Genomic DNA, 14528 nt, shown 5'->3' with positions numbered 1-14528 from the left:
AGAGTCACTGTGACTGTTTATTTGATGAGAAAGTTTTATGTACATGTTGACCTTTTTTTTCTTCTCAAATGTAAAAGGGTTTTTTTCTTCCTTTTTTCAGAGAAAACCAAGAAAAAATGATTTATTTTCTTCTGCTTGACCGGAAGGAGAGGTATCCTAGTCATGAAGATGAGGATCTTCCCCCTAGAAATGAAATAGGTACTGCAGATATGCACTTAGTCACCATAAACCTGTCTGAACTAGTTCCTCTTCACTTTTTTCTTTTTTAGATTCTGATTTTATTTTAATTTAACCCCAAACCCTAGCATCGCTGTTACCTTCCCACTGAAATGGTGTACTCAGCACTGGTGAGAATCCTCAGCCTGGGGCAGGCAGGTCTGTTCTGTGGTTAAACTAGAAGGCTTCATCTTTCAAGACATGCCTGTCTCACAGAGCAGAAACATCCAAGTAGGTCTTGAATGGGATCTTAAAAAATGAGCTGTGAACGCACAGGCTGACTCTATGCAGGCAGATGAGGTTTAGCAATATAATCTAGTGGCAGAATTTTCTAATTACAAGTCTCAGTGTGGTGTTGCAGAAGGCTGCTCACGGACTTCAGTTAGTAAGAAGCTGTATAGCTGCATCCCTCTGCAGTTATATATGTGCACATTCTCTTCTCTGTAAGTGAATACATGCACTGCTGAAAGTATGAATCATATAACTTAGCTGTTTTATAGTACATAAATCAAACTCCCATGTTTTTAGACTTAGAAAGATTTTAAAAGCTTAATTCACAATAAGATTACATACCTTACAAAGCTCTTGTGATACCACTTTATTCCTATTTATTCATTGGTTTTTTAGGATGCTGCTCATCACCACTAATCCAGACAACAGGAAAACTGCTTCCCAAGGAGCTAACTATATAAGGGAGTCTTGATGTGCAGACAAGTTTAATAAAGGATTAGTCACTTCTAGCAATTATCTGAAACAGAATTTTGCATAGAAGTGTGGAGATTTTCAGGTATTGTACTTGAGCACTTTGAAGACTAGAAGCAAAGTGCCCTTTATTTTCACTGGAAGGCCTGGAATCTCATGAGCTTTCAGGGCAGTGCTATATTGCACAGCATTTGCTAATGCTTCATTAAATTATTAACCTATCCAAGTTCCAGGCTCCAAGCCCTATAATTTTGCAGGGAAATCTCTTCTACAGGAGAAGAGATGAAAGTTCTTAGTTAGCACAGCAATTTTAAACTCCTACCTGGATGGAGCTACAGAGAGCATGTTAGCAGGGATCCTGATGAAGATGGGTAGCTGTGCCAGCTGCAGGTCCTGTGGTCTAAAGCCCCTTGTTCAGTGCAGTTTGTCATCTAGCACTCTGCTAATCAGCTTTTGACTCAAACAGATTATCCTGCCATGTAAGGACAGCATCATCTTGTTTTAGAAATGCTTTTGTCATAAGAAAAGAAACAAGGTGACTCTAGAATCTTCAAACCCAGCATGTAAGTGAATATGTAGCTATGCCCTAAATGCAATGCATACCTCTTCTACATGCCAGAGTATTTTCATGGTTTGAACTGAAATATTATGATCCACTCTTGTATTTTTTTGTGCAGGGAGTGAAAATGTTTCCTAACAGGGAAACACTGACTGCATCTATGTGCCTCACCCACACATTTGAGCATTATTCTTTGAGTGTTTGTATTTCCTCTTCCACAGGGGGTTTCCACGTCCTCTGTTCCCAGCAGTATCTCTGAGAACATGGGGCAAGGTTTAATTAGGAGCAGTCATGTGTCTGATGAATATCATCATTAGCCATTAGCAACGGCCTTGCACAAAGAAAAGCAGAGAACAAGTAACAGTTTAATAACAGCAGCTTGAAGAAACCATGTTCATGAGAGTTGTGTATTGTCTGAGCTCTTGCAAAAAAAAAAAGCATCTGAGAGTATTTTGCTTTTTCATCTTTGTTGGCATATTAAGTCTCAGAAAGAATAGATACAGGTAAAAATATGGCCAGCTACAGATTGCCCTTTCTTCTGGTGTCCCTTTGTCTGTTTCAGCTGTATGAAGTTAAGTTTCTTCCAAGAGCCAAGGAAGGGCCACTTCCAACATTTTTCACACGCAGCTCCATTTTCTTTACGTTAAAACATGGGAATGAGAAACTTCTCAGTAAAAAGAATGAATGTCAACTAATGTCTCCATGAGAAAAAGGATTTTATGGGGTGAAGTTTCTTAATAAACCAGAGAACAAAAGTTTGGGCCAGAATACATACAGAAGATAGAGATGCCTCATCCAAATTCAGAAGGTGAACCTTTATTTTCCACCTTCTGTGAGAAGGCAGATTTATAATTGGATCATTACCTATATGATTCTATCTTCACATGTAAAAATCCTTAGGAATGGCTTTGCTTTTCTGATATGAAGCAAAAGGAAAAGGCATCCACAGTATTGTCACTGTCACTGGGCTATGGCCTGATTTTTTTTTCACCATGTCCAGAGAGTTAAAGAAGAGAAGGGCACATACTGGGAATTTTCCTATTTTTAGTTCCTGGGCTTATGCAAAATCTTCTACAGCTTTTGTATGACACCACTTAAGTAATTTTGGCAGGATGGGTGTGTATATAAATAATTCTTTAGTATCTTTAGCCTTGACAGTGGTGGTGCTCTGTCATTTCTTAATCAGACCTTTCTAAAAAGTATGTACAATACTTGCTACTCTTGGCCATGTGTACTGTAGGATTGTAGCCAATTTTAAATAGGCATCAAATATCTTTATTAGAAGCTCAACCGCATTAATGCAAGCTTTGGATGTATTTTCCATCCAGCTTTTGTGAATTGTTGTTCCTGAATTTATAGATGCATTTCACCACCCGCTCTTTTTGCTTATTGTCTGTCTTTGATAACTTAAAATATAGATTAGAAATCAATTTCTTCCAGCATCTTAAGCAGAAAGGGCTGATACAAAAGAATCATTTAGCTTGTTAGCAATATCCTTTTCCTCAGTTTTCTGTTGATTCCCTCATGGCCCCTCCGGCTAATGTCCTTCTCTCAGGTTTTCTCTTTCTGATGGCTGTACAAAAGACTGTCATTCAAGTTTTTAGCTAATTCCTCTTCAAATTTCTTCTTTGCTGTGTTTTAAAGTCCAGCTTTCAAGAAAATGGCATGTCACTTTTGTAAATGTCATTTGGCTGAGTTTCCATTCCTGTTTTGAACATTCGTGGATCAAATTGACTTTTAAAATATCTGTTCATAAAGTATTTTTCTTGGCTTTTTCTCTTTATTGTTTAACTTCTCTTGTTTGAGCTTATTCATCACCATTCTTTTGACATTTGATGCTTTCTTCATCTTCCTTCTTCCTTTTTTTTAAACTGCTCTATTTTTCTTTCCTTTTTTTATGTCTGGTATCATGCTACAAAACTTGTATCCATTTTGTGTTATATATACACTGAACATCCTTGTTATGTGTGTTACTATGGTGTAGATACACTCCTGAACCACCAGTTGTTCTGTAGCATGAATTCTTTCTCATATTTTGAACTTGCTTGAAGAAGTAGGAGTTTGAAATATCTAAACCTTGTCCCAGCTTACTTTTGACCACTTACACATATGCAGCTGAAGTCACACAGTATGAATGCTTTATTTGGTTTATCTACTTTTGTTTTTCTGTCAGCTTTATGTACTCTGTTTTTTTCTTATCTGGAGGTCATTGCCTATACAGTTTTCTACTATCTTTTTATTGCTGGATAGAGTTTGAAATGGAGTGAGATGCAACTACACTTTTTTATCTAATTAATTTTTAAGTGGAATAGTGCTACTTCTAACACAAAGAATACTTGGGTTATACTGTAATGGGGTCAGTTGTTATCACTAATCCATTTGCATTGAACCATCTTAACTTATGCTCATTGTTTCAAGGATAAACTCTGCCTCAAAGAGATCTTGTTCTGAAAAACATGATGTTAGAAAGAGAGAAGGAATGAGTACATAGTGGGTGTGAGGGCAGGATAATAAAGAGCAGGCAGTACAGGTAGAATTGTCAAGTGTGGTATTTCTGGTTTTGCACAGGAATTCTGGCAGAAGAGGAAGCCTTAAGGACTGGGCACTGTGAGCTCCTTTGTAACAGCAGGGGTGAAGGATGCCTTCTTTCACAAGTGGTCCCCACTAAAATTAAAAACGTGTCTATAAATAGAGGCAGGGAACTGAAATAGCCCAAGCAAAGGAAAGAAAATCCTTCTGTATTTTTTTCTGCCTTTCTCCTTTATACTGTTTTGATGCCATGTGTGGTGTTAGCTATAAAATGTCTCAGCAGGTCTGTATTTGGTTCCCTGCTTCACCATGAAGAGGTGGATGATTTGGCAAGTCACCTGCAATGCATTTTGGCATCTAAAGACTCTTCTCAGAACAGTTTAAGTACTCCTCAGAACCTCAGTAAATGTTTGTCAACATCTTTAGGAATGAATTGCCTTTAAATATCTCTTACATATCTTTATATATCTTTTATATATCTTTAAATATCTCTTATAGCTCAGTTTTCACTCTGCAAAGCTAAAGTAGCTCTTTGATACCTCATACAATTGTTACACAATAAAATGTGTATAGCTATAGTAGTAAAAGCTGTATCGTGTGGCTCTCATTGAAAGATTTGTCTCAGGTAGACAAGCCTGTTTAATTTGTAATGCTTCTGAAGGAGGAAAAATATAAATCAGCAGGAAGAACCTGAAATCTAATCTTAAAGATGCAAAAAAAGGGTATTCTTTCAGAGCAGAATGCAATTCTGAATGTACTCCTGTTCCTGTGTCACATTTAATCAGGCTGGCAGGGATGTGGAAGGCAAGCTCTACCAACCTGGGTACATACACAGGATCCCTGGATGGCTCATGCTCTGCCTAGCAGCTTGTGCTATAGCCCATGCTGCCACCTTGTATCATCCTGTTATTACTGTTACCAGCTCTGTAAGCTAATTTCTGCAAGCTGTGGTATAGCTGAACCTCTATTTTGCAGTGCTCACAATACCTTCAGGGCAGTGGCAGGGCTCCTTCTCTCTGCAGGTGGATTGCAAGTTACATCTTAATGCTTGCAAATTTGGAACAAATGTCCACCTCCATCATGAAGAGATCTGTCTTTGTGGGGGAGGTGTGAGAGTGAAACTGTGGAGAGAGCATTTTACCCACGTGTGTGAGGTAAGTCCCAGCAGAATTGAGCTGACAGCGCTTTGTTTCCGGGCAGATCCCCCCAGGAAGCGCGTGGACTCCCCAATGCTGAACAGGCACGGGAAGCGGCGGCCCGAGAGGAAATCCATGGAGGTTCTCAGCGTGACAGATGGTGGATCCCCAGTTCCTGCTCGCAGAGCCATTGAAATGGCACAGCATGGACAGAGGTGGGTCTGTGCTTTGCCCAGGAGCCCTGCCTGCCTGGGTCTGCTCCCCCCCTTTGTGTTACACATACAAAGGAGCTGTGGGGCTTTCCTGTTTGCTCCAGCACTCATTACACCTTCCAGTCACATCTGCAACGTGATCTGGCAGCCAGCAGAGCTTGTGCAGAAGTCCTGCCAGGGACTTAAGGGTTCTGTTTGCTTGCAGTTATTCCTCAGGAAGCCACCATGTCCTCTGGGCAAGACCCATCTCACCCGTTTTTAATTATTGAGGGTATGGGCATGCATTCTAAGCTTGCAATACAGGCTGGCTGGGCAATGGGAACACATGAGGGCTTTGGGAGGTCTCAGACACGTGTCCTGTCAAACAGGATAAATTACCTTCTGCTTGTTCTTCTCTGTCTCCAGAGCCTACAACAGGAATCTAGGTGACTATCTGGGATTAGGTTCCTAGCTTTTGGGCACCTGAAGTTAAATGAACACCATGCTCCATGTCATCAAAACAACTTGAATCTGAAAAGCCCTGTCCAGGCATCTTGTAGATGCCTCCAAAATGTGCTGTGAGAGCCAGAATGCATCTGAAATGGCGCATAAATCACCACATGCTTGTAAAGTGATGGAATATGTATAATTGTCCTCTTTTCTATCAAAGAAAGTGTCAGTCTTGTGGGGAAACAGCAGAGGAAAATGGTGTCTCCTCAAGGCAAGTTCTGGGAGAGTAAGTGAACTGTGGAAATTCACTGATGTGAACCATGGAAGTTGCTTCCTCAGTCCCTATGACTAGCCTAAGGGAAGCACATGCATTTGGTTTCACACTTGCATTAATCAATCAGTATAAAGAACACTTCCCATGTATGAATGATGATGATGATGCTGTAACTTCTGTTTCAGTTTTTACATAATTTTTTATTTGTTCAGCTCTTAAGATGTGTTTAAAAAAAAGCCTGCTGTGCCCAGAAGCTCCCTTTGCTGACTGAGAACTGGGAGAAGAACATGAAATAATTTCACAGATATTCCAGAGGCCCCTAGAATTGCTGGAAACTTTTCCTGGCAATTGTTACAGTTCTATCTGCAGTGAAGAAAGAATGGTGATTTCCACAATCTGCTAGGACTTATTTCAGACTGGCTATGTGACCTTGAGACTGCCATAAAGACTTCTTGACATATTGTAGGTTGGGAAACCTGTCTCAAATATGTGATTTGGTGTGAGGTGTGGGTGAAGGAATTGTTCAGGACAGGGTGTGCTCGGTGTTCCTAACAGGCCTCAAAGGAGTAAGGATGAGCACAGCACTGACTCCTTGTTCCACCTGCAGTGTTTGCTCTGCTGCTGGGTGATGGGGGGAACATGAGGCCTCCAGAGCCAGGCAGAGGCAGATCACTTCTCCCCACCCCGAAGCTCCTTCACAGGGAGTGTCCAACTGAATGGAACAATCATGAGGTGTTAAATTGACCACAGCATTTTCTGAGAGCTGAAATGATTTCTTTCATATCTGAACTTTGAATTTGGGTTCAGAAGCCTGAAGAGGCAAAGCTGTGTCTTGCTATCCAAAGTATTTCTTTTGCTTTTAAATGTCTCACTCAGTTCTGCGCATGAGGAAACAGTTGAAGTCAAAAGGTCTGGGATAAGTTCAGAGCAGAGATATATCCAGGCTACATATCAGTAAAGAAGGGGTTTGGCTTAAGGAGGAAGCAAAACCTGCAGGCACAAAAGAGATATGGGGCAATGCGTACCACAGGTCAGGAATGGACATAAAAGTGTGATTAAGGGTAGAGAAAGGGGTGTAATAACACCATGATTGATGATGATGGGCATGGTAGTGCTTGTTTTCGAAGGGGTTAAAGGGAAGTTGTTAGTTTACTCCACGTGTGAGCTTCCATAATTCATCCCATGCACATGCAGAGATGACAATGGCACATTTTGTGCTGCTGGCAGCACAGTCGTTCATAACACGAACTGGCTTCACTAACGAACCCCACTGCATGGGGAGGGTCTGGGGACAATGCATTGCTGATGGGGCACCATCTGTCAGAACACTCAGTAACAAAGTGACAAGTGCCTTCCACCAAGAATGGGGATTTTTAATGGCTAGGTGCATATTATGAAATATGAAATGACCCACTGACAGTTGTTTCTACAGCAGTAGGGTTTAGATCCCCAAGGGGAATGCTTTTTTAAGAATTACCTTTTTTTTGATCTCAAGAGACAACTATTCAGTGCTTTTATCCTACAATACCACCAGACTGACCATGGAATCAGGTCTCCTATTTAAACACAGATGACTTGTGTAAACATCTGGAGAAACAGTGCCATTGCTTCTTCCTTGAGCTGGCAAAGATATACTTCTGACCAGTGGGCAAAACACACCCAAGTGTCTCATGATTTAGTCCTACTTTCCTCTTTCCCAGTAGTAAACAGATATTTGCTTGCATAAGGAGGATTTCTGTTACAACCTCGGGTTTACATGTCTGTATCATGATCTGTGCTTTTGGTAACAGTGTGGGGGCCCTACAAGTGTCTGATCTTGGCTTGTTTAGGGCATATCTTTCCACTGAAATTTAAAACTTGGCAGCCTCCAGCCTCCAGACTGAGAAAGTATAAGTGAAAAACATAATCCTTCAGTGACTTGGTTTTGAATAATGGACAAGGAAAACTCACACAAAAGCTGCTTGTGGAGCTTACAGGCTCCTTGAAATGCTTGTGCCAACCTTTCCAGGTGTTCTCCAATGGATCCTTGTGATTGGCAAAGTTGGTATGCACAAATTCTAACCCCTCTAAAAGTGGTGACTAAGTTTTGTTAGTTCTTGGGTTTCCCTGCTAGTTGTCAACTAAACTGGGTTCATAATTATATCTTAATTACTTCTGCTGTTCTGGTATCCCCACCTCTCAGACTGTCTGATATTTCATTGAAATGTCAAAAGAAAAGAAGTAGGTTCTGAGCTTAGTTTAACATCAGCTAATTTTTCCCTTGTGCTAAAATCACACAGACTAGGAAAAATTCCATGGGAGCAAGAATCCAGCAGGGATATGGCAGAAATTTTCAGCAGCTTTGCTGTGAGAGTCCAAAAACCATTCTAAAATGGGCTTCATTAACTATTCATTTTCTTCTAGTTTTTGAAGTGGAGAGCTTGCATGAGAGATCAGCTAACATTATGAAGCCGTGTTCTGTGAAACAGTGAAGTGAAATATATTACAGAGAGCTGCCCTTTTAGCAAAGCACAGGGAATTTCACTTCTAAGCTGCAGGGATTCAGACCCAACATGAGAAAGAAGGGCATTTCTCTATACACTGAGTATAAGGAAGAGACTTGCAAGTTAAGTGGCAATGGACCCTATAAATTAGAATACAAAATGGATTACTGTTCCTCTAAGAGGCTCTATGGTCTGATTTTAACCTTTTCTGAGAGCATGCTTAGTGTTGAGGTCTTCTGGAAAAGTCATGAGTAATGAATGCTTTGCAATTAATGCTTCAGGTGTGTTCTGTTTTCCCTGGACACTGTGACAAAGTAGATGGTACCTGGGTTTTAAATTAAATAAAGGAGAGCAAGGTTTACAGGTATGCATGGGGGAAGTCATCTTAGACCTTGGAAGTCAGGGGAAGATAATGAACTTGAGCACTGTGTAGGCTTGAGCCATAACTCTAAAGTAAAGGAAAGGTTTTTCAGAGCGTTGCTTAAAAAGGGGAGGATGGGTTGGGGGACTGGGTGTCCAGCGTTGCTACAGGTGACTCTCTTTTATAAAAATGTCCACACTAGTAACTGTGTTTTCTCGCTTTGTTCCTGCCATAGTAAAACAATGTTCAGTAAAAGCCTGGATATCTCTGAAGCCAATCCCAAATTCAACAAAGAAGAAAGGTATAAACACTGACAATATGTTCCTCTCCTCTACCTCACTGCTGAGACCTTAAAGATGCAGTACTTACCTTCTCTGTGTGGGGACAGAGCTGTTCTCTCTTTCCTCTTTAGAGAGAAGCAAAGAGGGTGGGATATTTACAGCTCCACACTATATATGTTTTTGTACAGTACCATTCATTTGAGGCTATCCCCAATGCAGCCTTGGACTGTACCAATGATTTCCCCACTCAAATTTCATCCTACTGCTATTTTCTGGTTCAGTTCTGCCATGAGTAGAAGTTCTGCCCAGGGTAGAAGATGTATTTGCTTAAGACTCCTTTGGGAAGGATTGGAATATAAAACATTAGGAAAGCCCAGAATGTTCCACTCTGAGCATTAGAGACAGCAGCACAACTGAGTGAGTGACAACAGTGGTAGGAAAATTTGGAAATTCAGTCTGATAGACAAAATATTAAGGACCTTTGGTAAGAGAGGTCTTAAAGACTACCCAGAGGACACAGGAGGAAAACATGGTTGAAAACAGAGTTTTTGGAGGATGATTCTAATCCAGCAGTTCAAGTGACAGATGCTAAAGAACAGCAGAAAGGGTAACACCCAACTCTCAACAGAGGCACAATGGAAGACAGGTAGGCCACCACATTTACAGACTTATGGACTTATGTGGGTCCATGAACACAAAAAAAAGTTCATACTTTTGTGTAGGTTTTTAGTGTACATGCTGTTTCTAAACTTTTGGTCTCAGAGGAAGAGAATTTTTCTCTGTGTTGAAAACTGGCATCCCAAAGGATAACTCTTCACCAAAATGTAATCCTTACACATTTTGGACAAACACTAAGCTTACCCAAAGGTTACAGGTGTGGCATATGATTCAAAAAGGGAGGAGCAATGGCGTCCTTAAAGGAACCAATGGACTTTGCAAACCATTCTTATTTCCATTTCTCCTTTTCATAGAAATATTTCTATACAGAGGTAAAGGTGGCCTTTATGCCTCAGGAGAATTGCAGGATGTGTGAGGGACTGTTTTGGCCTTTGGCAGTCTGGGACAGTCTTCTGTGATCAATGTTTCAAGTCCTGAACCTGCCACAGTGAGGGACATCGTGCATTTGCAGGAGAGATTGTGCCTCATGTAGTGTGTAAAGCACCCTCTCTAAGGTGCCAAAATACCAACAAGCATTGGATTGGACCTAAATTGTTAGCAACCTTGTAGTTCCACAGCCATAAAGAAGTAGTGGTTATACAGCCTTTAGTGGCTGGGCTATCCTGAACTGTTAGCATAGACATGGAAATTCCTGTTCCTTTCTCTGATACTCCCTGTGTGTAAGTTCTGCTCTTTAATATGTGGCACTTCTTGCATTAAAAGTTAGTCTAGGGTTACTCCAAAAGTGAGATTTTTCATAGTAATTAGGAATCGGGTCCAGTAAAAGAGATGCAGAAATCTTATCTGTGACAGGAGAGGAGTCTTTCAGCAGATGTTCTGAGTACCATTCCTTGTACCTTTGTCCTTTTCTGGCAGCTGCTACAGCTGTGTTAGGAGCAGAAGAAATGACACTTCTGTATCTTCTGTGGGAATTCCTTAAATCCACATAGGCATTTTGTGTTCCTTCTCAAAAGTGTTATTTTTCAGAAAACAGGAGGAGAAGGTTAGAGCACTGCATGAGGATCACCCACAGTCCTGCTCATTCAAGGACCAGGCTGAATTTTTGAGGACCACATTCACTGTGATCTTACCTCCCTCCCACTTCTAAGAGTTCAAGTGAAGGACCTCAGTGGTGGGAATGGGAGAGAACCTGGATTCTAGATCTGTGCACAACCACATGAAAGGAAGGGGTAGCCAGCAAAGAGGACCCCAGCAGAATGGGGTCTCATAAATCAGGGTGGCCATTAAATTTTTGTTCAGTGTTTAATTGTCCAATTTTATGATACCTTTTTTAAAGGAATACTGCATCTTTAAGGGTCCCTTCCCTCTAGATGCACATGGTTGTCTTAGTAGCTGAGGCCACTGTCCCTTTCTTTTTCTTTTTCTTTCTGAATTTCTTTCACCCTCTCTTTCAGTGCTTCTCTTCTTCTGTATCTGGGTTGCTGCAGCTCCGTAGTTCACTTGCTTCAGTATTATAGGGAATGCACATGTCTGCGCTTCTGGGTCTATTGTGTCCTGGGATTGTTCATTTTTTTTTTAAACCTCATTCCCCCTTTCCTTTACCCTATTGTCAATTTGCTTCCATTCTCTGTTAACCTCTTCAGTGCCTTCCCTATTGGGAAAATGACTTGAAAGAAACATTATTGAACCTTCTTGCACCCATTCTATTTACATTTGACTATTCTGCATGTGTGAATATGGGTGTATTTTCTGTATAAATATACACACAGGTTCCAGTATATGCAATGGGTGTCAATTTGCTCTTGTCAGTTACATCACCGTAGATAGATTGGTACAGCATTTGTTCCTAAATATATACATATATTTGTATATATATATATGTGAATTAGATTTTACCCAAATTTGCACTCCACAGGCTGAAATATAAATGGAGTGTCGCTCAAACACATGAAAAAGAACTTACTGTAATGCTTCTTTCCACTTCTCTATCAATGCATAGCACAACAGCTTTTTTGTCTTATTCTGACTGCATTTTCATTTTAACTGTTCCCAAAACTGCCTTGGTGGCTCAGCCCAGCACTTGCAATGTTGATGTAACTGGAGGCATGACTAGTTGCACTGAGCAGTAAACTGTGAAATCTACTGAGCATATATTAAATTTGGCATTTCTGTCTTGTGGCGAATGGATTTTCCTCACCCAGCCAGAGGTAGCTCTGGCAGCTTGGGAGCCTCTTGTTGAAAATGGAGAGAATGAGAGAGAGAAAGTGACAGAGAGGAAAAAAAGCATTGCACCTAACTTGAAAATAATTTGGCTTAATAACACCAAACTGTTTTTTTATTTCTAATCTAATCTTTGTTAATGTGAAAAGGTGGTGACATTTTCCTGAGTTTGCTTACCTGCACCCCTGAAAACTTAATAACCTGACAATTCTATTTCCATTTTGAATGCTTTGGTTAGTAGATAAAAATTAAGAATACTGATGTTTTCAATTGTCACTAGCCTTCAAAGTCAACATGCCAGAGATTCAGTCTGCTTTTAGAACTGCTTTTTCAGACTCTTTTCAGCACAGCATTGATTTATTCTCCATTCACATTTGAAAGATTTCCTTTGCAACCTACAAGACCCAGAGACTGAATTTATTTTAAATGAAAAATGAGATCCTGGAGCACAAGATGGCATCCACAGAGATAAGTGCTGGGTTGCTGAGCTGGTATGTTCTAGCTGATCTGAATTCCTGACTATAAGACCATCATGACTAATAAGGCAGTATCAAAGCAGATTCACAGCTTGAGCTACAATCTTGTACCCTGGGCTCCCAAGCTGGCTCAGAAATGCATGCTTTAATAACCAATACATTTCACAGTTCATTCGTGGCAAAGAAAAAGTACTTCTTACCAGGCCAGCTTGGGGGACAGAGGGACACTGCACTGAACAAACTGGGGACAAAAAGAACAATTTCCTGGATAACAGTGTGATATAACTGTGCCTTATGTAAGAGGCAGAAAAGAAATGCAGCATGAAGTATGAACCCCATTGCTCTACTGACTGCTTTAATTGGGATTTGGCTGGGAATTTTTTTTTTTTGCAGCCTTAGTGTGTGCCTCTCCATATTCCCCAGTGCCAAAGTTGGATGTGTCTGCAATATGTGAGTGGGACAAAAGTTGTTTTCTGGTGAATGAAACTGTCCCCCTAGTGTTCCTGGTCTCTGGAAAGACTTAGGCACCGGTGGCAATGATTGTGACCATTCAGTTCTCCGAACAGTATTTCACTCTGCTTTTCCTACTCTTCTCTCCACCTGCCTCCACACCCCTCTCTCTTTCTTTCTCTCTCCCTCTCTCTTTATTTTCCCTTTCCGAGGATGGCGAGTGCTGATCCATTGGGGTAAGCTCTAGTTTTGGATTATTCCTCTTGCGGGACCTGTTGTAACTTTGTAGAGGAACTTTTCATTTGCAATTTCCAAACACAACACAGGTTGATACAATTCAGAGACTGAGGCTTTACAGCAGGGAGAGAGAGAGAGAGATGTGGGAAGAAGCATTTTTGGTGCTTTTGTGTGTGTTTGTGTGCTTTTATGTTGGAGTCACACTCCATATAATTTACTTTTGGATTATTTTTTTGTTCTCTTATTTGTCCCTCTATTTCAATGTCTGTGGGCACAGAAAACTATCCTCAGACACTGTGCAGATACCAGACGCCTTCTGAGAAAGAAACCCATTCCCTGTTTAGCACTTTTGTATCTGTTTGGTATTTTCCAGTTAATTTGAATCCTAATTTATCCAGTTTTCTTCTTTTTCTTTTTTTTTTTTTTTTTTTTTTTTTATGAAACTGAATCCCATCCATGTTATTAAAAAAATGCTGGGTATTCCCTCTCTTCTTAGAATATGTTTTCTTAAGAGGTGAACAGATGGCCCTAGAGACAGATATATCTTCAAAGCTCTGTATTTTCAATAAAGGCAGTATAGGTACAGCTAAGAATGCAATCATGCTTCAAATTATAGTTCCATTTATAAATACTTAAGAGAAGGAGAATGTTATATTAATAAATTATTTAATAAAACCATTGTGAGAGATCATTACAGACTACAGTAAAAACTTCTTGAGATGGTACACATTGAGAAAGCTAATTAGCACCAGTAACATTTACTTCTCATGTTTGCAGCGTGCTTCAATATCTGTTAATCCTTTCTAAACTATTTATAGATGGAACTTTAGTATAATTGGCCAATTAAGGAGGGTGGTGCTGTTCAACATCACCATCTCTATGGGCTGAAAATAAGAAGAGGTGTGTTACCAGCACCTGCACTTCTTCCTCTGCACTCTCTGTAAGGCTTCATCCTACAGGTGGTTGTTACCATGAGCAGACCTTCTGACTCAAGCATGAGTATTCCCAGTAAGAGCTGTCACAGTGTTATTTGCATGGCTGGGACTGTAAGACTGTGGAACATCCAAGGTATTCTATACACATTCCCTGAATCAGGGGGTGAGGAAGCACAGTTTGTACCTTTCAGACACCCAAAAGTAAGAGTGATGAGATTCAACACAGCCTGACTGCTCACCTCTTGCATGTTGATTCAGGTCATTGTCAGGGGTCTCCTACCCTGAAGTTTCAGTTTAGATCTTTTTGGCTTTGAGTGAACAAGGAAAGAGGAGTATCAATTTCCACCCAATTCATGCTTGAAGCAAATAAGAGGTTGGCTGGGTATTTTCTGGAATGACTTGCAAAACCA

The 14528-nt window shown here is 40.5% G+C and overlaps 2 protein-coding genes across 7 annotated transcripts in view; both read left to right on the top strand.

Moving 5' to 3' along the window:
* Nucleotides 1-14528, top strand: part of TNNI2 (troponin I2, fast skeletal type) — a 422570-nt gene that overhangs the window by 104826 nt on the left and 303216 nt on the right. The window lies entirely within an intron of this gene.
* The window catches only part of BRSK2 (BR serine/threonine kinase 2), a 304253-nt gene that overhangs the window by 249823 nt on the left and 39902 nt on the right, over nt 1-14528 (top strand). For 4 of the 6 annotated variants that reach the window (XM_059474202.1, XM_059474199.1, XM_059474198.1 and 1 more), the window contains exons 11-14: nt 101-198; nt 5207-5357; nt 9137-9202; nt 13159-13182. In XM_059474202.1, coding sequence (XP_059330185.1) covers nt 101-198; nt 5207-5357; nt 9137-9202; nt 13159-13182 — 339 coding nt within the window. The remainder of the gene's footprint in view (nt 1-100; nt 199-5206; nt 5358-9136; nt 9203-13158; nt 13183-14528) is intronic. The other 2 variants (XM_059474201.1, XM_059474200.1) reach the window with 1 other exon arrangement.

This window comes from Ammospiza nelsoni, chromosome 6 (assembly GCF_027579445.1).
Source record: "Ammospiza nelsoni isolate bAmmNel1 chromosome 6, bAmmNel1.pri, whole genome shotgun sequence".
Classification (NCBI taxonomy): Eukaryota; Metazoa; Chordata; class Aves; order Passeriformes; family Passerellidae; genus Ammospiza; species Ammospiza nelsoni.
This window is presented reverse-complemented; position numbering and strand designations above follow the sequence as displayed.